This window comes from Vulpes lagopus, chromosome 18, assembly GCF_018345385.1.
Source record: "Vulpes lagopus strain Blue_001 chromosome 18, ASM1834538v1, whole genome shotgun sequence".
Lineage (NCBI taxonomy): Eukaryota > Metazoa > Chordata > Mammalia > Carnivora > Canidae > Vulpes > Vulpes lagopus.
In genome coordinates, this window is record NC_054841.1 from 7,451,624 (window position 1) to 7,475,735 (window position 24,112).

General features: G+C 40.4%; 1 protein-coding gene across 1 annotated transcript in view; it reads right to left on the minus strand.

Annotated features, from left to right (window-relative positions):
- Positions 1-24,112, minus strand: part of DOK5 (docking protein 5) — a 152,483-nt gene that overhangs the window by 40,440 nt on the left and 87,931 nt on the right. The window contains exons 3-5 of the mRNA XM_041733448.1: positions 12,074-12,188; positions 11,868-11,987; positions 8,852-9,041 (exon numbers count right to left, since the gene is read on the minus strand). Of these exons, the coding sequence (XP_041589382.1) occupies positions 8,852-9,041; positions 11,868-11,987; positions 12,074-12,188 (425 nt within the window). The remainder of the gene's footprint in view (positions 1-8,851; positions 9,042-11,867; positions 11,988-12,073; positions 12,189-24,112) is intronic.

The window sequence follows — 24,112 nt, forward strand, 5'->3', positions numbered from 1 at the left end:
CTTTCTCCTGTGGCTTTACCATCGGTGTCCCCAGGCTTCCTACCGGTTCCCTTAAGTGTGCACATTATCACATTTTACATTCAAATTCTCACGCCACGTGTATGGACTTGAGAGTCTATGAAAACGAGACAAACCTATCCAAAGTCATACCCCATGGCTAGTGGTAGAGACAGTGGTAGTTCGTTAATTATATGTGTTCTTAATCACGTGACATGTGAAGTCAAAGAAACATCCTTTTCCCCCCCCTTTGGCTTCCGCAATGTTATGCCCTGACCCAATTGAAGGGGGCATATGGCCCTTGCTCCTCCTGCTGCATGTTTTCTCTACTGAAACATGCCCCAAACAAGTCTGATCGTCCCCACACATGCCCTCTGGGGCATTTCCTCCACAGTTTTAGCAGCCCGTGGAGGATCCTGACTCCTCTCTCCCTCTCTCCTGACCCACGTCCAGCCAGTCAGTACATCCCTCTGGCGTTGTTAGCTTCGACGACGTCAGAATCCCAACACGTAAGCCCACTTCCTTGTTACCAACATCCTTGCGGCCACTCTTGTCCTCACTGTGAGCATACAAGACCCTCCTCCTAACTGGTTTTAGCTTAAGAGTCTAGTTAAAAGTAATAATAATAATAATAAGTCAGACCATGTCACTTCTTTGCTTACCCCTTTCTATGTAGTAAAGACTTTAATCTTGTCCAAAACACTCCTGTCTAGCCTTTGCGCTGGCAGTCACCTGGGAGGTAATCTGTGTTTGCCTGGGGTTCTTGGGTTGACAAACAGTCACGATGGGGTTTGGGGTGAGGCTTCGGGTCATGTGCTGCCAACTGACCTGGAGGCTGGGTTCAGCCGTGTGCATGATCAAGGAATCAGCCGCACACGCATGTAATGGAGCCCCGGTAAAACTCTCAGCGGTGGCTGGGGGGCTTCCCTGGTCGGCAAGGCTCTACGTGGACTGTCAGATGGTGATCTGAGGACGATGTGCTGTTCAGAGGCCACACGGAGAGGACACAGAAGCTCTATGCCTGGTACTTCTCTGGGCTCCACCCTCCCCGTGGCTGATGGGAGTTACTCTCTATCCTCTTCTGTTCTAGGCTTTAACCATGAGTTTCATAGATGTCAGTAAGCTCTGAATCATTCTAGCAAATTATTGAACCTTGGGTGGTTGTGGGGACCCCTCAATTTGCAATTGGTTTCAGAAACATGGAAGGTCTTGGGGACTGTTCCTTCAAACCTTGCAGTGACCCACCTCTCCCCACCACCCCCAGTAGCTCCTTAGCTAAGACTAAAAACCACATGCTTTACAGTGCTCTTCAAGCCCCACACAGCCTGACCCTGTTGCATCTCCACCTTTACATACATTGCTCCCCCCTCTTATTCTGCTCCAACCACGCCAGCCATTTGGCTACTCTTTACACACTCCACAGAAACCCCCCTCAGCTCAGCATCTTTTCCCAACCTCCTTCTTCTGGCTGGAACGTTCTCACTGCGGCCCCGATCCCTCCTAGATCTTTTCTCAGGCATCTCTGACTTGGCAAAGCCAGTCCCATTCACCCTGTTTAAAATGGCACCCCCTCCATTGGCACTTTCTATCGAGTGACTTTATTTTTTGCTGTGGACTTATACAATCTAACATCTTTTTTACTTTTTAAAATGTCTGTTATTGTCTATACCCCCTTTCCTCTACGGGGTGAATTTCACAATGGTGGAACACTCGTATATTTTATTCACTGCTACATCCACAGGGCTTGGAACCACACCAGGCTCTAAGGGTGCACCCAACCAACATTTGATGCAAGAAAGAAGTGACTCATTTTTACTAGACCCTTCTAGAATGTGAGGATCCATCACATATAAAGTGGTCACATACACTGGTGGATCATCGCTGCAGGAAGAGGGCCGCACCATACACATGGCCAACAGGTACATGAAAATAGGTCCAGCACCGCTAATCATCCGGGAAATCTAAACAGCACGATATCACCTCACACCTGTTAGAATGGCTAATATGAAAAAGTGTAGAGATAATGAGTATCAGAGAACACGTGGAGAAAAGGAAACACTTGTGCACTTTTGGCGGGAATATAAATCAGTAGAGTCCTGTGGAAAACTGTAAGATGGTTCTTCAAAAAACTAAAAATAGAACTGCCATGTGATCTAGTTATTCTACTTCTGGGCATATATTCAAAGAAAATGAAATCACTGTGTCACAGAGATATGTGCATCCCGTGTTCTCCGCAGCATTATTTACAAGAGCCAAGACAAGGAAACAGCCAAGTGTCTCCCAATGGGTGAAATGCATAAAGAAACTGTGGCATCTGTATATGTATATATACAATGTAATATTAACTATAAAAAAGAAGAAAATCCTGCTATTTGTAACAACACGGATGGACCTCCAGGGCATTATGTAAGTGCAATAAGTCAGAGAAAGACAAACACTGTATGCTCTGACTTGTGCGTGGAATATAAAAAAGCCAAACTCACAGAAGCAGACAGTAGCATGGTGGTTGCCAAGGGGGTGGGGTGGGGGGTAAGAGGAGCTGAGCACAGGGCATAAACTTCCAGTTACAGGGTACGCAAATTCTGGGGAGCTAATGTACAGCACTGTGACTACAGTGAGAAATACGGTATTGTACACTTGAAAGCTGTGAAGAGAGTAGATCTTAAATGTTCTCAGCCACACCCACAGAAGGCAATAATTACGTGAGGTGGTGAGGGTGCTGAGTAATAACTCTGTGGCAAAAATAATAATAATAATAATAATAATAACTCTGTGGCGGTGATCACCTCGGAATGTACACACACTCTCTAAAGGTAAACAACGTTCTATGTCAATGAACGCTCAAGAAAGCTAGGAAAAAAATAAATAAAATTCAAAATACACAGCTCAAGAAAGCTAGAAAATAAATAAATAAAATTCAAAATACACAGAAAAGTTTTCCTTAAAAAAGATGGCCACAAGACAGGATGTACGGATGAGATGTTCTTCCCAAAGGTCATGAGGAAGTCATCCTTTCCTTTAGGGATTTCACGTGCTACAATCACAACAAGGAGGTGGAAGGGACCCGGCCAAGAGTCTTACGTATGATGCGGCCTTGCCTTGTCGTGTTCACACCCCCACACCCAGCACAGATCTCCTGAAGATGATTGCTAAAAAGCTTACTCCATGGACTCTCACTTCTATTTCACACCCGCCTCTATTAATGGGGTATTTATAATACACGTGCATCACCTTTATAACTACAATTACTTTTGAGAGAGTACAAATGGGGAATAAACGGCCACATAAATGGCACAAATGTAGTTTGTATTTTCTTGCAAAAGAAAAGAATCACACTTCTCAGCAAGCCCGCATGTGGGATCCAGCACGTGTTTACGCCAATTTGCCTACTCAACATGGCAGGAAGAACGGAGTACAATTTGCTTTCGATCCTTTAATTAGAACGGGTGTGTGTTCCCTAAATATTTAGGAATGAGGAATTACAAAGCAGCTTAGAATCAAGAAGAGAAACAGAGACTCTTCAACGATTTATATTAGAATTGTGGTCCTCTGCACTCATCAATTGCAGGGGGAAACAATTTTCTTCTCCACCGATAAATTATTTCACCAATTACTTGTTTTCAGAGTGATGTAGACCAGATATGAGTAATTTCTTTTCCAAGGCTGCTAGGATGTCTTGAATCCAAAAAAAAAAAAAAAAAAGAACCTTTTCATGAATTTGTGCACTCCATTTAAGAAAAATAATTTGTACATGCAATGTCGATTTTCACATATACTTGGCATACCTAAAAGTTTCTCTTAAAATGATGTCAAAAGCACAATAGAGGCTCTCTCTGGCTGGTAAAGAGAAGCACTCATGTGTGGTAATTATTCAGTACATCCTGCCAAATGTCACCTGAGCTTCTTTCACTCCTGCAGGTGCTAAACCCAGGGTATTAATTTAAATCAGTCAGGAGGTAAGACAGTGCCTGCCACTGGAGCATGCTAACTCAGCAGCCAGCTATAAAATTAACACTGGTACTTACTGGACACCTGCCACCTTTCTTTAAACAATAACATTTCAAGAATGGTTCCAAGGGAGATGTTGACACAGTCAGAACCTCATGTCGGTTGGATCTTCCCATAAAAAAAAATCAGAGCCCCTTCCAGCCTGATGTATTTTACTGAAGTTTCAGGACTTCGAATGGGGGAAAGAAACAAACAAAAGACCAGAAAAACTTCAAACAGAAGAGGCAATGGCCCACCAAATAACCTGTTGTCTCCAGGAGCAAGGGGTGGCAATTAATCGTGTAATTGCATTTCATTAGAAAGCTTCTATTCCAACTCTGGATTTATTCAAGGAAAAAACCAGCACATATGATCTGATTTGCTTATGTTGGGTGGAGAGGGGGAGAAACAAGGCCTAGAAGACTCTAATGACCTATGATCACGATACTGCTGTCCAGGAGGGACGAAGCATCCTGGCTCCATGTGCCTGTTCTCCAAAGTAAAAGAACAAATAGGAGGTTCCAGTAACTGGGAAAATTCATACATTAGCACACATATGAATGGTTTTAGGGAACTCTGGTGATGTAAGAACGCCTTCTCTTCCCTAGCTCCATAGATGTTAATGAAGAGCTAGACTCACCTAGTGGAATATGACATTTAGTTGCCCTAGATATCTACAGGGTCTGGAAGTAAGAAGACCTGAGTGTGGCTCCTGAATCCACCATTTATTAGTCTAATGCCTCTGGACCAGTCATCCAGGTCTCTAAGTTTCGTTTTAAGATGAGAATGATAATATTCCCTACTTTATATGATCGGTGAATGGCTTAAGTGAGACAGCGTGTGTAAAATGCTTAGCATAGTGACCTTCATGTAATAATGGCTCTATAAATACCAGTGATTATTTTCAATGGCTGGTATGCCTGCCATTGAACAGAGTTTTTCAACTGGATAATTGGACCAGAAACATATTTGTCGTGGGGTATTGTTCTGCACAGTGTATGTTTAGCAGCATCTCTGGCCCCTCTATCCACTAGATGCCAATGGCACCCTTGTCCAATTGTGACAATCAAAAATGTCTCAAGACCTTGTCAAATGTCCCCTGGGACAACCACATCCCTGGTTGAGAACCACTGTTCTGCATCTCAGCACCATTATGGGTGATATTGCTAATTACAGTCCAACAGCTGCTTTGCCCTATTTGCTTTGAGCAATCATTAAGCGCTGTATTGGACACATTTTGTTAGATTTTCTTTCGTTTTAAACCTTACATCTACCTCTCTTCTGATGGCATCAGTACCCCCTTTCCTGCCATCCCATTGTATCTGTACCCTGTGTACTTCATATCAAGAACCATCCCATTGTATCTGTACCCTGTGTACTTCATATCAAGAACCATCCCATTGTATCTGTACCCTGTGTACTTCATATCAAGAACCATCCCATTGTATCTGTACCCTGTGTACTTCATATCAAGACCTCAGTATAGGACTTGACATCTAGTGAGTGTAATGCTCAATAAATGGTAGGAATTTCTTTCTCTTCTATTGGCTGATGGTGTGAGAAGATCTCCAAGCTCTTGGAAGCCACTGCGTGGAGCCAGGGCAAAGCCATTCTAGAAGAAACAGGACTGAGAGATTTAGACTCTGAATCAAGTCAAGTCTGACCCTATCCCTACCTCCTGGACTTTTGGTTAGGTGAGCCAATGAATTTCTTTCTTGTTATGTCAGTTGGCTTGATGCAACTGTCTACTACATGCCAGGCATTATGCCACGTATTTGGGTATGCACCTTATCTAAACTCCATGGCAATCTCGTGAGGTGCACAGTATACTGTACCCATTCTACAGGTGGCCAGTGGAGCTCAGACAGTTAGTTAGGTCATTCACTTAAGGTCCACATCCAGTATGGGGTAGAGCTGCAATCTCATTTCATTTCCTCCAATTCTCATCCAGGTTATTACATGTGTCAGTCTTGGTGGGGCCACTGAGCAGAAATAACCCTCAGTCCCAACTGGAACAAAGGCTGAAGGTGAACAGAACTCTGTCCAAAGTCTCTGGGGAGACTCCTTGCATTCTGGAGGACAAGACTGCAAAATCTTTGCAGATGCATGTTGGATACGTGAAAACTACTTGCCTAGAGAGACTCAACTCCTCTCCATTTATCGACAAGAAACAAGGAGAAAATTATATTAGTTAATATGAAACTGGTTTGTTTTGAACACATCCAAAAATAGCCAAGGAAAAAATTATCTTCAGTAATAAACCAAGGCAGATATGAAACCTTCATGCTTGGGGGAACACAAATGATCTTATTATCTTGAGCATCCTGATGGTGACTATAAGAATTCATCTTTATTTGAGTTTCAGGCAAAATATAAAATAGTAATGTTACCTTGTGTTTAACACTGTCTGTATCCTGCAAACTCAAGTCCTGCTCCAAAAGTAATCATAAAATATCAAAGACACTACTGAGGAGCAGCCCAGCACCCTTCCAGGTCATCTGCCTGCATCGTGGCTGTTATCCACAACAATTCTGCAAAGAAGTTATTACTTGGATAAACTTACGAGGAAGGTTAAACTCTTTGTTCAAGGTCAACACTAATAATGAACAGAAATGAGAAACTCTGACTCCTGAGCCAGTGCTTCGTCCACCACATCACGCTGTCTGAGAAATGAACAAGATCCTGAGGACACATTCCCAATACTTTCCCTCCTGATGACTCACTCTCAAGTTTGCCCCACAAAGCATGATCACTGAGGAAGAATAGGATTCCGAAGTATAAGTGTTCCAAGTCCCTGCAATATTTGACACACAACACTGTGTGGTATGGGTTGCAGATATTCTAATTATCTAGTAGCTGGAGATCTTGGACAAAATACCCTAAAGGTCAGACCATAAAGAGACCTAAGTCATAGAACAAAATGCTTTCATTTTCCATGTCAGTACTTTAGGGCTTTTGGTCAAAGGCCATTGGTATATTTCTGAAATGTATGTCTCCAATATATCCATAATTTTCATCCACCATTTCTTTTACCTGAGTTACTTCATTTATCTCCCCATATGTATGTACATCTGCCAACTCCATCCCATTGTCCACAAAATGTAAACAAGATTATGCACCCGCTTAAAAATCTCTATGGTTTCCTATCACACTTAGAAGAAATATCAGTCTTTAAAATAATCTTCTGGATCCTTAGCAGTCCACTAGATTAATAAGAATAAATTAAACTTTTGCAAGATATGAGTAACATTAAAACCTGAAAGATAATGTCAAAAAAGTTTAACATTAGTCATGAGATACTAAAAAAGTTTACTAAGGTTTTAGCTTTCAAAAATTATGATAAAAGACATACCCTTCCTATTACTATTCCTATAAACCCAAGGAATAATTGAAAAATTTTAATGTTTGAATAAAGCTATCCAAAATAGGCCCCAAACATCCTGATCAATGCAGAATTCCACTGTGCATTGATTTGATACACAAGTGGAAGATGAGATGAGGTATACAGTCGATAGAAAAGTCTATTTCTTTCATGAAATATTTTTCATACATAGGTTTCACTGGTAACGATTAATACATAAATAATTCCTGAGAACCAAACAGGGAAATATACCCACTTTCCCAAACAAAATCTGATCTTTCTACAGAGACTTTCCCCTAAGGATAATAAACAAGTAATTCTGACAAAAGAACACTGCTCTGAAGATTACAGTTTTATTTCCTAATGTGAGGACCTTTGCCGTCTCTGGAAGATTCACAGACTCATTTACAGCATTTCAATTTCCAGGTACTTATAACAGAATGGGAAAGAGCTGTTTGGGAAAGAAGAGCTTAAAAACCTTCTAGGAAAAAAAAACCTTCTAGGATAGTTGTAGGAGAATCAAATTGATCATATTTCTGAAAAGCAAAGCTTAAATAATTAGGCTTTGCTTATAACAGAATGAGCAGATTAAGTTGAGCAGAGCATTATCGTCATATATTCACACAAATTAGGATCTTAGGTGTTTGGAACTTCTGTCTTTACTCTCCTTATATCAAGTATTGTATTGCTGTCGGGAAGAACCATCCAGTTTTACAAACGAACAAAAAATTTTTCAAAGTCACAAGCTGACTGCTTTCAACTTTAATGTAAATGTCAGGCCATTTTACAGAGGGATTTGTATTTCTTAAAATTTAGTAATTTAAAATTCTAAAATATAAAATTAATCTGCAATGTTTAAAAAGAAAAAAAGAGCCCAAATTCTGAGGGGCAGAAAAGTGAATTCCTGATTAGATGAATCTCTTTGTAGCTAATGATCAACCCAGATATTATTAGCACCATCTTCTCTTTCCAAAATTGACTTCTGAAAGGAAAAAAGGAAAGCCCTAGAAATGCTTATTGGGTATTGATTGCAATAAGCCAGTTCTAGAATCAACCTCCTGGAGTTAGCACTATTCATTACACCATGGATGGAACTCAGTCAATGGCGCCTTCAGAAACGAATGGCCCCTCATCCTGATAATTTACCACAGTAAGCCAACAAAGAAACATAAGCAGAATAACAATATGGATATTTTCCAAAACCCAAGAGGTTGGCTTGTGTTCGGCATGACCCAGTAAATGGTACATTTTCAGCATTTTTACCTAATTCAACTGCAGTTTGTGGAATGGAATCAAACTGTGCAATGAAAATTCATATCACATCCATGAAACATCAGAATCCTCCACAGGAAATAAAGCCATATTGAACATATGACTACTTTATAATACACCTAGCACTGTAGGGGCATAGCTCTACAATAGTTGCAGAAGCGCGCTTCAGGGTGGATCTCATAAACAAACCTGGGGAAAGAAAAAAAAAAGTAGAGGAACAGTCATACAACTCACCTCCCTGCCTCAAAAGTGAACCAAGCAGCATCTCGCCCGTACCGCCGCAGGGCACTTAGCGGCCAAGAGATGAGTTTGACTCTGGGATTCTGGACGTCCCAAAGACAGATGTGCTCATATGTAATCTGCAAGGCACATTCGCCATGTACATCTAAGTTAGGGGATGGCATCAAATACACATTGAATCTCTCTGGGAGAAAAACAAAAGGTTAGTCTAAAATCCCGGGAATAAAACATCAAAGACATTGTAGGAATAAAGAGGCATTTCAAAATAATTCTAGCCCATATTCTAGGTTTAGGTTGAATATTCTGGAAGATAAACCTTTCTCATAAATTCACAGTCTCAGAAAATGATTTTTTAAACGAAGACCATGTCAAGTAACATAATAATGACACAGTCTGGCTGTCAACACACACTAAACACTATTTACATGAGCAAAGACCATTTTTAGAATTTTTAAATTTGCATAATAAAAAAATTTGTATGCCAATAAAAGACTAAAGCAGTGAAACCATTAAAAACAATTTTTTTCCTGCCAAGTACATATTAATTACACCCACATTTTTGTGTTCACAAAAGATGCAGGTGCAAAATAATTGTCACACGATTTAATGATATTAGAGTTTTATTGATCAACTCATAATTTTCATAACTAAATGAATAAAACTATATCCCAAATCATTTAAATAAAACTCCATACCAATTACCATGCACTTAACTGACCACCGGTTTGGGAAAAATCCAGTGAATGTATTTGAACTAGTTTTAACAAGAACTCTCCTCAGCCAATTACAAATATCCATTTGCTTATTTGGATGACTGCTAAAATTTAACCAAGATTACTCTAAATAAACAACTTGGCTTATTACTGCAACCAAATGTTCATCCCCACAGATTCAGTCATGATATTTCTGTTACATTTCTAGAAAATTCATTAATTTAGGAAATTAGGAGTCAAAAGCTCTAAGCGAAACATGAGGAAAAATATTACTACAGCAAATACATTTTCACCTATCCACCATTATGGTAGATTGCCTACATCTGACCAATAGTGTGGCACCAATCATATTAGTGGTATTCTAAATTAATTGTTTTATAATAAGGAAGTCATTAGAATTCTTATAGATTTTAGCTGAGTTTAGTAAGTAGGAGTGTCATGATTGGATGATTTCATGGATCTATTTTTTCCAATTTTCTTAAGTTATTTCAAACTCCCAATAACTCATTATTTGCTGCCTTCTAGCAACTATTATTTTAAAAGTATATTCTAACGGAGTAACAGTTCTCTCGGGGGAATTCTGGAACAAGTCAGATAGACAGTCATCATTAAGTGAGAAGTAACAGAGAAATCGATAATGACCAATTTTTTCACGTAGAAATTCTTCTACAACTCTACTTCACTCAAGAATCACAACAGTAACAGTGGTAAGAGCAATTGGTTTTGTTGCAATTACTTGAAGTCATGCAAGTTAATATTGTAAAATGACTTCAAAGACATAGTTGAGTTTTGTAATGATCCCTACTAGTTATGGACCAGGGATATTCTTATTCCTATTTGACAGAAGAGGAAATCGAGGCACAGATGGTACAGTAGAGGGAACGCCTAGGCACAGCCCATTCTTGGATTCCATTTGCAGCACCATCAGGATACAGCTTCACAAATATACATTTGTGAAAAATAGGTGCTGGTCTGAACACTCTAGATTTAAAGAAAAGCAAAACCTAACATATTTTCCTCCTTGTTTGGCTTCATATGCATCCATCCATGAGGCACTACAGGTGCATCTTCTCCGCCCGGAGCATGCTGATTTAGTGAACCATACGAGGGAGAGCCCAGGGCTTGGGTGTTATGACCCTGGAAAATGGCTTGGCTTCTCCGCACCTCAGCTTCCCAGTCTACAAAGAGACTTTTCTAAATTAGCCAAGCACTTGTAAGTCTCAGTCAATAACACCTCCATGGAGATGGATTATGGCAGATATGGTGCATCCAAAATAGTCCCAGACTGTAAATGTGTCATGAAGACAGAGTTCCAAGTGAAAGCAAGGGCATTTTTTACTAACTGGAGTGTGCACCCATGGCGAGGGTCAGTACAACTCCACATGTGCCATGTTTGTAATCAAGCCAGGGGACCCATGGCCTTTTCGGTTGTGTTCCATCCTCACGGGTGAAGTCAATAGGTTACAACAGAGCAGGACTCTGGGATCCAATCCGCCCTGTCACAAGGCTTCGTTATTTGGAAACAAAGAAATAATCCCTCACTCCCAGGCTCAAACTGTAAACCAACACTGAGGTTTGCTGAAATGTTCATGGGGGTTTTGGTCATTATTACCTAAACTGTTTTATGCCCAGGTTGAGTGTTGAGCTCAAGGAGTTGGCTCACGTGTTTCAGTTAAAAAAAAAAAAATGGACAGAATTAGGTGGGTTTAAACCTGAGAATACATTCATGAAGTGTGGATTCTACTAAAACATCGGAAAGCTTTTAGTGCAATACTTTCAGCGAAAAATGCAAGACAGAAAACAAACAAACCCCCCATACCCATTATGTGGTCAAATCAGGATATTATGAGGATAGGTCCAGGAATATAGTCTGGTATCAAACACTAGCTGTAGGAATTGGAGCAAGGGCTATAGCTTTTCTGAGCTTCAGTCTCCTCATCTGTAAAACGCAGGAAAGTGTCATGGGGCTGCCAGGCAAATGACTTAATTAATTGCCTTTAATGCATTAAAGGACTTAATGCATCTGCCGCAGAAACCGGCACATAGCAGGTTCCCCCAGGTTTCTAGATGATATTATTAATATAGATACCTTCATATTTGTGCCTCGAAAACACATTAAGAAATACACTGAAATAGTGACACAGGATTTAGGTCAAATAAAGGTTCTTTTAACTTCTCTGTTTACACCTTTTTTTTTTTTTTTTTTGTAATTTCAAAAATTCCACATAGGGAAGACGTCTTATGGTGGGACATAAACAGTGTTAAAGAGAGCGAAGGAGAGAATTTTCGTTACATACCACTCTGTTCTCTCTCAACCCCAGTAGCCAGTAAGTCAGGCTCTCCGAGGCTGATGTCATTGATCCGCGTGCCCACACACTCCATCTGGAGCACTTTGCACCATTCATCCGCCTCAAGATCTGTGGAAACGTCCGAAAGATTAACGCACATGCCCAGCACCTGCTTTGAACACAAAAAGCAAAAGCCCTCCCTGCCTCCGACGAACCTGATTCACAAGCAAAGGTCTTGGAGGTATCATCATTGAAATAAATCCCGATGGCGTGTTTCTTGGTGCTCTTTGGCAACCGAGCTACGTTCTTCACATTGTTGAGCTCTGTAACCTGCAAAAGCAAACCACTGCCAGTGGGATCACACTCCCCGAGTGAGCGCGCCCAGTCACCACCCCCACTCCGGTGGAAGGCACCCCGCAGGTGAACACCACTTGGCAAAAAAGGGTGTTTTTGAAAGCTGTGGATTCTTTCGGTGTTATCCTTAAGACACAAGCAAGGGAGGGGAGCGAATTACCTCCCTTTTTCAATTTTTCTGAAACATAGTAAGTGGCACGAGCTGAAAACTTCATAGAGATAGAAAGCCCATTTTAGGGTTTTTCTCTCCCCAGAGTCTACCTAATGAATAATTCTTGGATCGGTATCCTTGTCCCAGTGGAGACTTTCAAATACTCCAACCCCTGGGGGGACTCCCAGTGAAGGTATCCTCCACCCATCCACCCCGAGGAAGGAAGGGAATGGAGGCCCGGTTTCATAGAGGAAGGGAATGGAGGCCCAGTGAGTCATCTCACTCTCTGATACTCAAGAATGGAGTGTCAGAAGTCCCCAAAATGCCCCTCTACTTGGGGTTCAAGTCACATATTCCAAAACAGACAGTGGGTTTTCTCATTCTGTCTTACTCTTGGTTTCTCAATGGTTGGCAGGGCCTCTGTTTTAGAGTCTGCATGGCACCCTCCATGGCATCACTTTTTCTTATCGTTAGGGAAAGCCTCGCCCATTAGACCTCTTCTCTCTCCTTCCTCTCTCCCACAGTCTCTTGGTCTCTCAAAATGTTAACACATTTATAAACCACCCCCCTCCCGCTAAGGGTACTGGTTTATTGTGTTTCCAAAATGGCCCTCAGTTATGTCCAGATCCCCTGCTGCATTCCAGGGTTGTGATCACTGGCTGCTCCATAGAAGGCATCCATGGCTTCAGGGTATTTACAAGATAAATAACACACATTAACAAGTTTAACCTCCCCTTCCCATCGCTCTTTGGGGTTTTTATAAAAGAATGTATCTCCCATCTGTCTTTGCCTTCAGTTACCGAGCTCATCTTATTCTAGATTCAAGGAATGCCTGGCTCAGGAAGCAGGGGAGGAGAGAAGTCAATATCCTCCACGTATACCCTAACCTGATTATTTTATTCCCCTACTTCTTAACTTCCACTGGCTCTTTTTATAATATAAAGGCAAATTTCTTGGCATAAAATATCTTAACAGTTGCTACTGACCAAATGTTTGTGGCTCCCCAAATTTACATGTTGAAATCCTACCCCTCAAGGTGACAGTATTAAGAGGTGGGACCTTTGAGGGGCACCTGGTGGCTCAGTTGGTTAAGCATCTATGTTTGCCCCATGTCAGAATCCCAGGGTCCTGGAATCCAGCCCCGCATCAGGCTCAGCCAGGAGTCTGCTTCTCTCTCTCTGCCTCTGCCTCCCCACTGGCTTGTGCTCTCTCTTGTGCACTCATTCTCTCTCTCTCTGTCTCTCTCTCTCAAATAAATAAATAAATAAATAAATAAATAAATAAATAAATAAAATCTTAAAAAAAAAAAAAAAAGAGGTGGGACCTTTGGTGGGTGATAGGTCTTGAGTGTGAAGCCCTACTGAACAGGATTAGTGTCCTTATAAAGAAGACCCCAGAGAGTTCCTCATGCCTTCTGCCATGTGAGAAGATGCCTTCTATGAATGAACCAGAAAGCAAGGTCTCAGACACTGAATCTGCCAATGCCTTGACCATGGATTTCCCACCTAGATTCTAGAACTATGAGAATTCTATTTCTGTGGTTCATAAGCTACCCAGTGTATGGTATTTTTTTTATGGCAGCCCAAATACACTAAGACATCAGTGTTCCCCCCAAAAGCTGGCTAAATAAAGCACTACCTACCTTAGCAGGAAGCTTTAGTAGCTCGACACCACCAACATTATTCTCCAGCTACTCCAAATCCCCCCGAGTTTAACAGATACAGCAGTTTATTTTTTGAAGATTTCATTTATGTATTTATTTTAGAGAGAGGAAGAGTACAAGCAGGGGAAGGGGCAAAAGGAGAGAAAGAATCTCAAGCAGACTCTGTGCTAAGTGCGGAGCCTGACACAGGGCTCGATCTCACGACCCTGAGATGGTGACCTGAGCGGAAATCAAGAGTCAGATGCTTAACTGGCTGAGCCACTCAGGCACCCCACAACTGTTTATTTTTTATGTATGTATTTTTGTGCTAATACCCCAAATACAAGCACTACTAGCCACAACTACTTATTAGTCTTTCTACTTCCATCATAACCTCCTTAATTCACTGTAAATGCAGCATCCAGACGATCTTTCCACACACAAGTCTGATACCAGCATTTCTGTGCATAAAACAGAACACTTCAGTGACTTCTCTTTGCACTTGGGATAAGCAGCCAAGCCCTTAGAGTGACCATCGAGGCCCTCTGTGGTCTTTCCTGTAGCTACCTTGCCAGCCTCCTCTCTGATACCTTCCCCATGTGTCTCAAGTTCCAGCCACAATGGCTTTTGTTCAAGCCTCAGAAGGCACCATGATTCTCCTGGCATGCTTTCCTTATTTCGCTTGCACCCACCTACGGGTCTTAGTTTAAATCTCAGTTACCTGCAGAGCCCTACTCGACACCCTCATCCCTCCATCTAAACAGAGTCTCCAGGCTCTGTCTTCCAGTGACATCTTTGCCCTCGCGGCCCTGTAATGGGTATTATGGCCTACAGTTTAGAGCCTGTCTTGCCTCGAGAATGGAAGTTCCCTACGTTTTTGCTCACCACTATGTCCCCTGAATCTAAAACAGAACCCGTCACCTTGGGGGAACCCACTGTATATATGTGGATTGATGAACAAAAGACCAAACACACCCACAAATTTACTTGCACGGTGCTTCTTCAAGGTGAATGTCTCTTTCTCCAGAAAAATTTTACTTTTCCTGCAAGGCCAACTTCCTCTGGGAAACTTGCCCTGACTTCAGTGTGAATTACTCATTATCACCTTCTCTCTGTTCCCAGGTATGCGGTATGAAGCTTTGTTCTATTATCTGTTATTGTAATTAATCCATCGATCTCTCCAGCACCCAGCTAGACGTGAGTCTCCTATCAATGACTTACTGATGGTCTGAATCAATGACAGACAATCATCTGAGAATCAACATTTATTGAGTCTGCACCGTATACCACACACTGTGCTTGGACTACTTTTACATAATATGTCACACTTGATCTTCATAAACACCCTGCGAGATAGATATTATTGCCAGCTATTTTCCAGCTGAAGAAGCTGTGGATGAGAAAGGTCAAAGTCATGTGTGCAAGGTCACAGCTAAAAAATGGCAGCACCAAGTTCTGAATGAGGCAAACTGCCCCCAAAGCCAGTGCTCTTCGCCCATCTGAAATACCAAAGGACCGACTCTAAATACTTTCAGCACAGAGAATCTTTAGCCCAGAAAGTCATCTCCATCTCATACTCGAGGACTTCTTTTTCACTGGTGTGTACACTGGGGGCAGGGAGGTGCTGGTGGGGGTGCTGAAGTAGGGCATGAGTGCCCCAGGCTTTATTCTGACCCCCATTATGTAAGAGTAGTCTACTCTAACCTGAGGCACAGCACCGACTTTGAAATATGTCATTTCACTGCACATCCATTAAAGGTATAGAGGAAGGAATGTCACCTGAAAGGGTCAGAAAATGTAGGGAGAATTGCATGAGTCAGAGCACAATTACCCGTTTTGGAAATTGGTTTAGATAATAAGCAACCCAGCACCCTCGGCTCGGGGGAGGTAAGTGTTCAGGGCAGGCAGGATTATGTTTTTATGTGTCAAAGGACTATCAGGTTCTAACACAACAGTTTCTGCCCCCCAGTTCAGAACTACATCTCAATGAGCATGTGCTTGCACACATACCCTACCCCCACCAGCCACATTCACACCCTCTGTCTTTCAAAAGAACTGCAACCTATGCCAATCCATAATAGAGCCTTCCTCAAAATACGTGCTAAAGTGAAAATTATGAGAACATTTGCAAATAGATTTATATCACTTAAAAACCTGTATAAGACATATTTATTTCCACCATCGCTCCATTTTGTAAATGAGAAAACCAAAAACAGAACATATTTTTTCATATTCCTTTTACAAAGACATCATTTGCTCGTGAAGAATCACTTTTGAAGCAAATGTAGATTTTGATAAGGTCTCAGGTTCTTGTGTAATATGGATGATATTTTAAACGGGGGCTAGTAAGTGTATCTCATCACCAACACTGACTGTATTGGAGCCTCAATATGACCTCAGAGAAGATGAGCATTCAGGACCATGCGCAGGCAATATCTGCAGGTCACCTTCTGTTTGAACTTCTTGTCTTTTTCTTATGTCTCAGATCAGAAGTTATTTTGTACCAAGTTCAAAACTTTTTAGGAAAACTCCATTCTGAGCCTCTGTAGTCAGAGATTTTACTTTTCTTTCACAGTGTAAGAGAAAAGACACACCCTAAGCTCTACACGAATTTTGCCATTTTTGTGTAGAGATTCACAAGTAAAGTGCAAAAACTTCTTCAAGGTGTAACAGCATCAAGGGAGGAGTGACTTAAACACAACTGTAGGAGAGTTACATTCCCTCTTCAGGAATCTTCCTTGAGGGGGTGCCTGGGTGGCTCAGTGGGTTAAGTGTCTGCCTTCAGCTCAGGTCATGATCCCAGGGTCCTGGGATCGAGTCCCACACATTGGGCTTCCTGCTCATCAGGGAGTTTGCTTCTCCCTCTGTGCTTTCTCTCTCTCTCTCAAATAAATAAATAAAATCTTTAAAAAAAAAAAAAGAATCTTCCTTGAATCTATTCATTCATGAATTTTTTAACTCATTTCTTATTCATATTTAAAAGGAGGAAACAAACAGAGAACCATTTTACCAGGGAGGGATAAGGAAGTGCTATGAGGACAAACAAAGCTGTGAAAAAAGATTTAGTGTGAGCTCAGGAGAATTCTGCTATTTTACATAAGGGGGCAAGGAGGTCCTTTCAGAGAAGGGAGCATTTGAGCAGAGGCTCATAAGATCTGAAAAGGTGAATCATGAATAACTGGACCCAGCCATTCCAGGCACAGGTAACAGAAAATGCAGTCTCTGAGGTAGGAATCTACTTGTTTGGCTAATAGGTTTACAAGTTTGCTAATAGGTTTTAACATTTGACCTCTTGTCCTTGACATCTGCCCTCAAGGATAAGCCTCCTCTGCAGTCCCCTCTCTCCCCCAAGCATCTCCCTGTCCACCTTCCTCATAAGGCTCTGCAGCTCATGCAATGCCAGTAGACCTAAGGAAGTCAATATCTCTAAGCTCTTTCATTTTTTTTTTTTATTTCAATCTGGCCAAGACTTGTTTTCCGGAGCTCCTTGAGCATCTTTATGATGGTTATCTCAAATTCTTTCTCAAGTAATTCATAGACTTCCATTTCTTTAGGGTCACTTTCTAAAGATTTATTTTGTTACTTTGATTGAGCTGTTTCCTGTTCCTTCATGTCCCTTGTAAGTTTGTGTTGGGATCCACAGATTTGACAAAACATTCACCTCTCTCAGAATTTATGGACTGGTTTTGTACAGGGAAAGAACCAAACAGCCTTGAGCAGAAGAATACAATAACTGAATTGAAAATTCACTAGCAAGGTTCGGAACAGATTTGATCAAGCAGAAGAAAGAATCAGAAAACTTGAAGACCAGTTCTTTGAAATTCTCCAGGCAGAGGAAAACAATGCACGAACAAGAGAACTATGTGTTTGGGATCAGAATGTGATCTCAGTACTCAGTTACCTGAGCTGACAGCCTGTATATCTTAACAAAGCACGGGCTTAATTCATTATTGGGATTTATATATTACTTTGAGAGCCACGCTAATTATTAGAACATCATAAGCTAAATCCAAAAAGTATACTTTATTTCAACTGAAGCTAAACTACAATTTTAAATATAAAATATTAGGGACACCTAGGTGGTTCACTGGTTGAGCATCTACCTTTGGCTCAGGTCGTCATCCCAGGGTCCTGGGATCAAATCCTGCATCAGGTTCCCCACAGGGAGAACCTGTGGGGAGCCTGTTTCTCCTTCTGCCTGTGTCTCTGCCTCTCTCTGTGTCTCTCATGAATAAATAAATAAAATCTTTAAAATAAATAAATAATAACATGTTAAAACATCATATTCAAAACAGAAATAGTTTTATTAAATCACCATGGCAAACATAGTTTATTCCCATTTCTATAAGAAAAAAATTATATATGCATGCTTGCCCACATATATATTCTTCTACATATTTGTAGTGAGGAGGACTAAGGGTCTGGTAGTCTTCTGTGTTTGTCTCTTTGTATTGTTGGGTTTTTTACTATATGCATCCAAATTAGAAAGGAAGAAGTAAAATTATCTCTGTTTGCAGATGACATCATCTTAACATGTAGAAAATGCTAAAGATCTGTCTCTCACACAAATGCACAAACACCTGTTAGAACTAGTGAATTAATTCAGTAGAGCTGCAGGATACAAAAGGAATGAACAAAAATCATTTGTGTTTCTATATACTGACAGTGAACAATCTCAAAAGAAAATTAAGAAAAAATCCTGAGTACAAGAACACTAAAAATAGTAAAATACTTAACAATAAATGAAACCAAGGAAGAAAAAAATTTATGCACTGAAAACTACAAAACAATGTTGAAGAAAGTTAAATAAGGTACAAATAAATGGGAAGACATCCCTCATTCATGCACTGAAAGACTTAATATTGTTAACAAGTCCACATTTGGGGCGCCTGGGTGGCTCAACTGGTTAATTAATCATCGAACTCTTGATCTTGGCTCAGGTTATGATCTCAGCATTGTGAGATGGAGCCCGGGGTCAGGTTCGAAGCTCAGTGTGGAGTCTGCTCGAGATTCTCTCTCCCTCTGCCCTTCCCTACCTCCCTGCTCATGCACACTCTCTCTCTAAAATAAACAAACAAGCAAATAAATAAATCTTTAAAAAAATAAAATAAGATAAAATGTTTATACTACCTAAGTTATCTACAGAGTCAACATAACCTCTTTCAAAATCCTGATGCACTATTTGCAGATAGAAAAAGGCCATCCTTTAATTTGTATGGAATCCCAAAGGACCCTGAACATGTAGTCAGATGATCTTGAGAAGGAATGAAACTGAAGGCCTCACACTTACTAACTTCAAAATATATTACAAAGGTACAGTAATCAAAACTGGATGGTACTAGCACAAAGACAGACATACAGACCCACGGAATAAAATAAAGGACTCAGAAATAAACTGTTGCCAAGAAAACACGATGGGGAAAGGAGAGTTTCTTCAACAAATGGTGTTGGGTAACTGGATATCCACGTGCGGAAGTATGCAGGCGGACCCTCATCTTGCACAAAAATCAACTCAAAATTGATTAAAGACTTAAATGTATGTCTTATAAGTATAAACTTCAAAAGAAAACACAGCAGAAAAAAAGTTGCATTAACATTGGCCTGGCAAAGATTTATTGGCTCTTCATGCACTGAATGGGACAAAACAAAAAAAGTCGCTTGGTAAAGAAAACATTCAACAAAGTGAAAAGCAACCTAAAGAATGGGTTAAAATATTTGCAAACCATCTATCTGTCCAGGGCTTAATATCATATATATATTATGGAACCCCTTAATATTATATATATATATGGAACCCCTACAATTCAACAGCTAAAAAGCAGCCCAATTAAGAAATGAACAAATGACTTGAATAGACATTTTTTTCAAAGACCTAGAAATTGCGAACAGTTACAAGTCGCTAACCATCACTAATCTTCAGGGAAATGCAAATCAAAACCATGAGATATTTGCCTCTCACATGTTAGGATGGCCATTATTTACAGAAAAAAAAAAAACTGAAGGGAAATTGGAATCTCTGTGGATTGTTGGTGGGAAAGTTGATGCAGCCACTATGGGAGACAGGATGGAGATTTCTTAAAAAATTAAAAATAGAATTCCCACGTGACCAAGCAATTCCCACTTCTGAGTATTGTACATCCAAATATACAAAAACAGGATCTCAAGGAGATATTCGCACTTTCACGTTCAAAGCAGCATATTCACAACAGACAAGATCTGGAAACAACCTGAAATGTCTACGGACCAATAAACAGATAAAGCAATATGGTATATGCATCCTGTAGGATATTTATTCAGACTTAAAAAAAGGAAGGAAATTCTATCATTTGTGACAAGAAGGATGAACCTGGAGGATATTATGCTATAATAAGCCGGTCATAGAGAGGCAAATACTGCATGATTCCACTTATATAAGTTATCCACGGTAGTGAAAATCTGAAGCAGAAGCTGGGATGGTGGTTGCCAGGGGATGGGGGGAGGGCACAACCAGAAGTAGCTATTCAATGGGCACAGAGTTTCAATCATAGGGGACAAAAAAGTTCTAGAGATCTGCTATACAGCAGTAGACATATAATTAACAATACTGTACTGTATACTTAAAAAGTTATCAAGAGGGTAGATTTCAAGCCATGTGTTTTTTTTACCACATTAAAAAAAAATATTTCCGTAGCAAAATGTAGCTAGAATTTAAGAACATTAGTTTCTTTCCACTGTATTTATTTTTATTTTTTTTTATTTTTATTTTTCCACTGTATTTCTTTTTAAACGTTAATTCTTGTTCATGGCAGGAGATACTGGTCTTCTACTGATGGTAGTAAGAGAATTTGCTCGTACCATGAATTTACTTAAACAGAAAAGTGAGGTGATTTCAAGCAAAAGATTAAGTAAATATGACTAGAGGTGCTACTGTGATAAGAAACATTAATGAATAAATGACAAAGGACTGAAAATTGAGAAAAATACCATAAACCTACTACTACTACTGATCCATTATTAGTATTATGTTTATTCATGAGAGACATAGAGAGGCAGAGACATGGGCAGAAGGAGAAGCAGGCTCCCCACAGGAGCCCAATGCAGGACTTGAACCCGGGACCCCGACCTGAGCCAAAGGCAGACGCTCAACCACTGAGCCACCCAGACACTCTTACTACTAATATTATGAAACTGAGTTCATTTCATTTCATTTTCTTGAGTCAACAGTCCAGGTGAATCAATTGACCTAAAGGTCCTAGAGTCACCCAGAACAACTCTCACTGGCTTGACAGCTGCAGAACAATAGATTGCGATAGAAACTTGGTAAAGACCTGGTTCCCACTTGAGATCCCAAAGGTCACCCATCTGAATAACACCATTTGTTTTCATTTTGCCTTTTTTGCCCATTTCATGACTGCATTTCCTGAGTGAGAAAGACAATAAAGTACTTCTAGCCTCATGACCGAAATCTGAAATTTCTTTGAGAAATACGATGAAAGAACTATTCCAAAGAGAGGTCTAAGGTCAGGTCCTTCGATATACATTTTCATTACTAACAGAACAGTTTTGATAGTAGAAAAGAAAGTTGAATCTTGTGATTAAAAATGGTATATAAATAGACTAAATATTTTTACCTACTACCTACCCTTTTATATACTCTCCAGCTAAAACAATAGCAGATCCCAAGTTAGATAATCAAAATAACTTCTGTTTACTTGGGGGGCTGCCTGTCTGATTACCTTTTCAAATTAATCTGTGACTTCTCAGTTTCAACCTTGCTTTTCATCTACTAGGATATATTTTGGCTTACTGACTCCAGAGATTTTTCTCCTGAAATGAACCTAAAAAACGTGTAGCTATCAAAAAAGACTGGGAATATCTGTATGGCTTCCAGAAAACTGTCAATATTAGGGCCTTGGAAATGCTTGATTTTCTCTAGAAATTATATGTTTACTCTCAAGAGCCCCACTTCGTGTCAGGCTTAATCTGATTTTGCACATCCTGGGGCCATTTCTTCCTGACGGAAATTATCATGGACTAATTAAAAATTCACAGAAGATAGAGGCTCCCTAAAAAATCTGCTGGTAAAAGATAATGAACACTAAATAGGAAGTTCTCTGATGCATAAAGTATGCTTCTAAGCATGGAGGTTGGAACAGATTAGGCAATGATGAGACTTGGCAGGAGGATTCTGTCTCTAGGACTTGGAGGAACTGAAAATAAGACCAACGGTAAAGTCTGCCCCTCCTACTAATCTTCATTTTCTATCGTTTATCAAATTATTTGTTCACAATCATCCATTCTCTCCCAGTCCTTCTGATTCTTTACCAATGGGTTTGGACTTGGCCACACAACTGGCTTTGGCCAACAGAACATGACCTGACAGGCCACGTCCAAGAAGACGCTCGAGGTGTGTATTTATGTCAGTTCTGCCTTCCTTGAGCTTCAGCCTGTCACTATGAGAGGTTCCCTACCATCCTGGATCTCTAAATGTACAGACAGATGGATTTCGGCTGAGTGAAATTAATCCAGCGGTGCTCAGGACACCCACAGCCAACCCACACCCCTCATGTAACAAGGGCAGGAGATAAAAGATGTGTCGCTATAGGCTGCTAAGATTTTGGAACTGTTGATACAGCAGACGTTGGTTAAGACACCCTCTGTTCAGTGTTCTTCTGGCCAGGAATTCCCATGGAGATTTTCTCTCAAATCTCACCGTATAGTAACATTGCTTTTTGTACAAAGGAGACCAGATTTCCTAGCCAAACACATCATGATCAACTAGGACACCGGTTATCAACTTAAGTAGTCAAATCAGTTGCTTTTTAAAATCTTTCAGAAGAAAAGAAAGTATTTGTTAATTTAAGAAAAGACACTCTGAACTAAACTCATCTTTCCTACTTGGACCTTAAAGTGTTGAAGAGTACTCAGCTTTTTTAAAAAAAACCACTTGCTTTTGTGTGGGTACATATGGGACCCTGGTTTATAACTTGGGCTACTGCTCAGTGCAGTTCTGCTTGAGACGCTCAGAGCAGGAATTCATGTATTAGGACCTGCGGATCAGACACACACAGTCAAGGACAGAAATCCTGAGAAGATAGCCCAGTGCATCTTTACGTGCACACACTCCTGGGTAACCACCACACATACTGGGTCAGAAAAAAAAAAAAACATTTTAGTCACTACCACCACTTCCCAGGTCAGTGCTGCCCACAAGTAAGATCACTACTCTGACCTTCATCACAGTTGGTTAGTTCCTTTTTTTTTTTTTTTTGGTAGCTCTTTTAAAAATTTTATATAGATGGAATAATCTTACATTTTCCAATCTTACATTAAATCTTACATTTATTTTTCCATGTCCAGATTTTTTTTACCCAACCTCATGTCTGTGAGATTTTTTCCATGTTGTCTTCTATATAAGAAGTTTTGGTTTCTATATGGTATTCCATTGTATGAATGACCTTTTTGTTTTTAAACATTTGGTTGGCTTTCATTTTAGATGTAGCTCTTATAGAAATATGTGATTTGGGGATACCTGGGTGGCTCAGCAGTTAAGCGTCTGCCTTTGGCTCAGGATGTGATCCCAGGGTCCTGGGATCCAGTCCTGCATCGGGCTCCCTATGAAGAGTCTGCTTCTCCCTCTGCCTGTGTCTCTGCCTCTCTCTCTATCTCTCTCATGAATAAATAAGTAAAATCTTCAAAAAAAAAGAAATTCGTGATTTTAAGAAACATATAGTTGGAATATTCCATTTTTATTTAATCTAATCCATTGTCTCTTGGTATAGGTGTTAAATCAATTTAAATTAATTCTTACAATTGACATTTTGGGAATTCAGTCCTCTTCTATTCTTTTATTTTTTTTAAGATTTTCTGTTATTTATTTATTTATTTATTATTTATTTAGAGCATGAGTAGGGGGCAGGGGCAGAGGGAAAAGGATAGCATGTCAAGCTGATTCCGGACTGAGTGTGGAGCCCGACGCAGGGCTTGATTTCACACCCGTGAGGTGGTGACCTGAGCCAAAATCAAGAGCGGGGACACTTAACTGACTGAGCCTCCCAGGAGCTCCAGCCCTTTTTTTTATTCTTTCTAATCCCCTTATGCTTTGTTTTTTAAAACAAACGTTTTCTT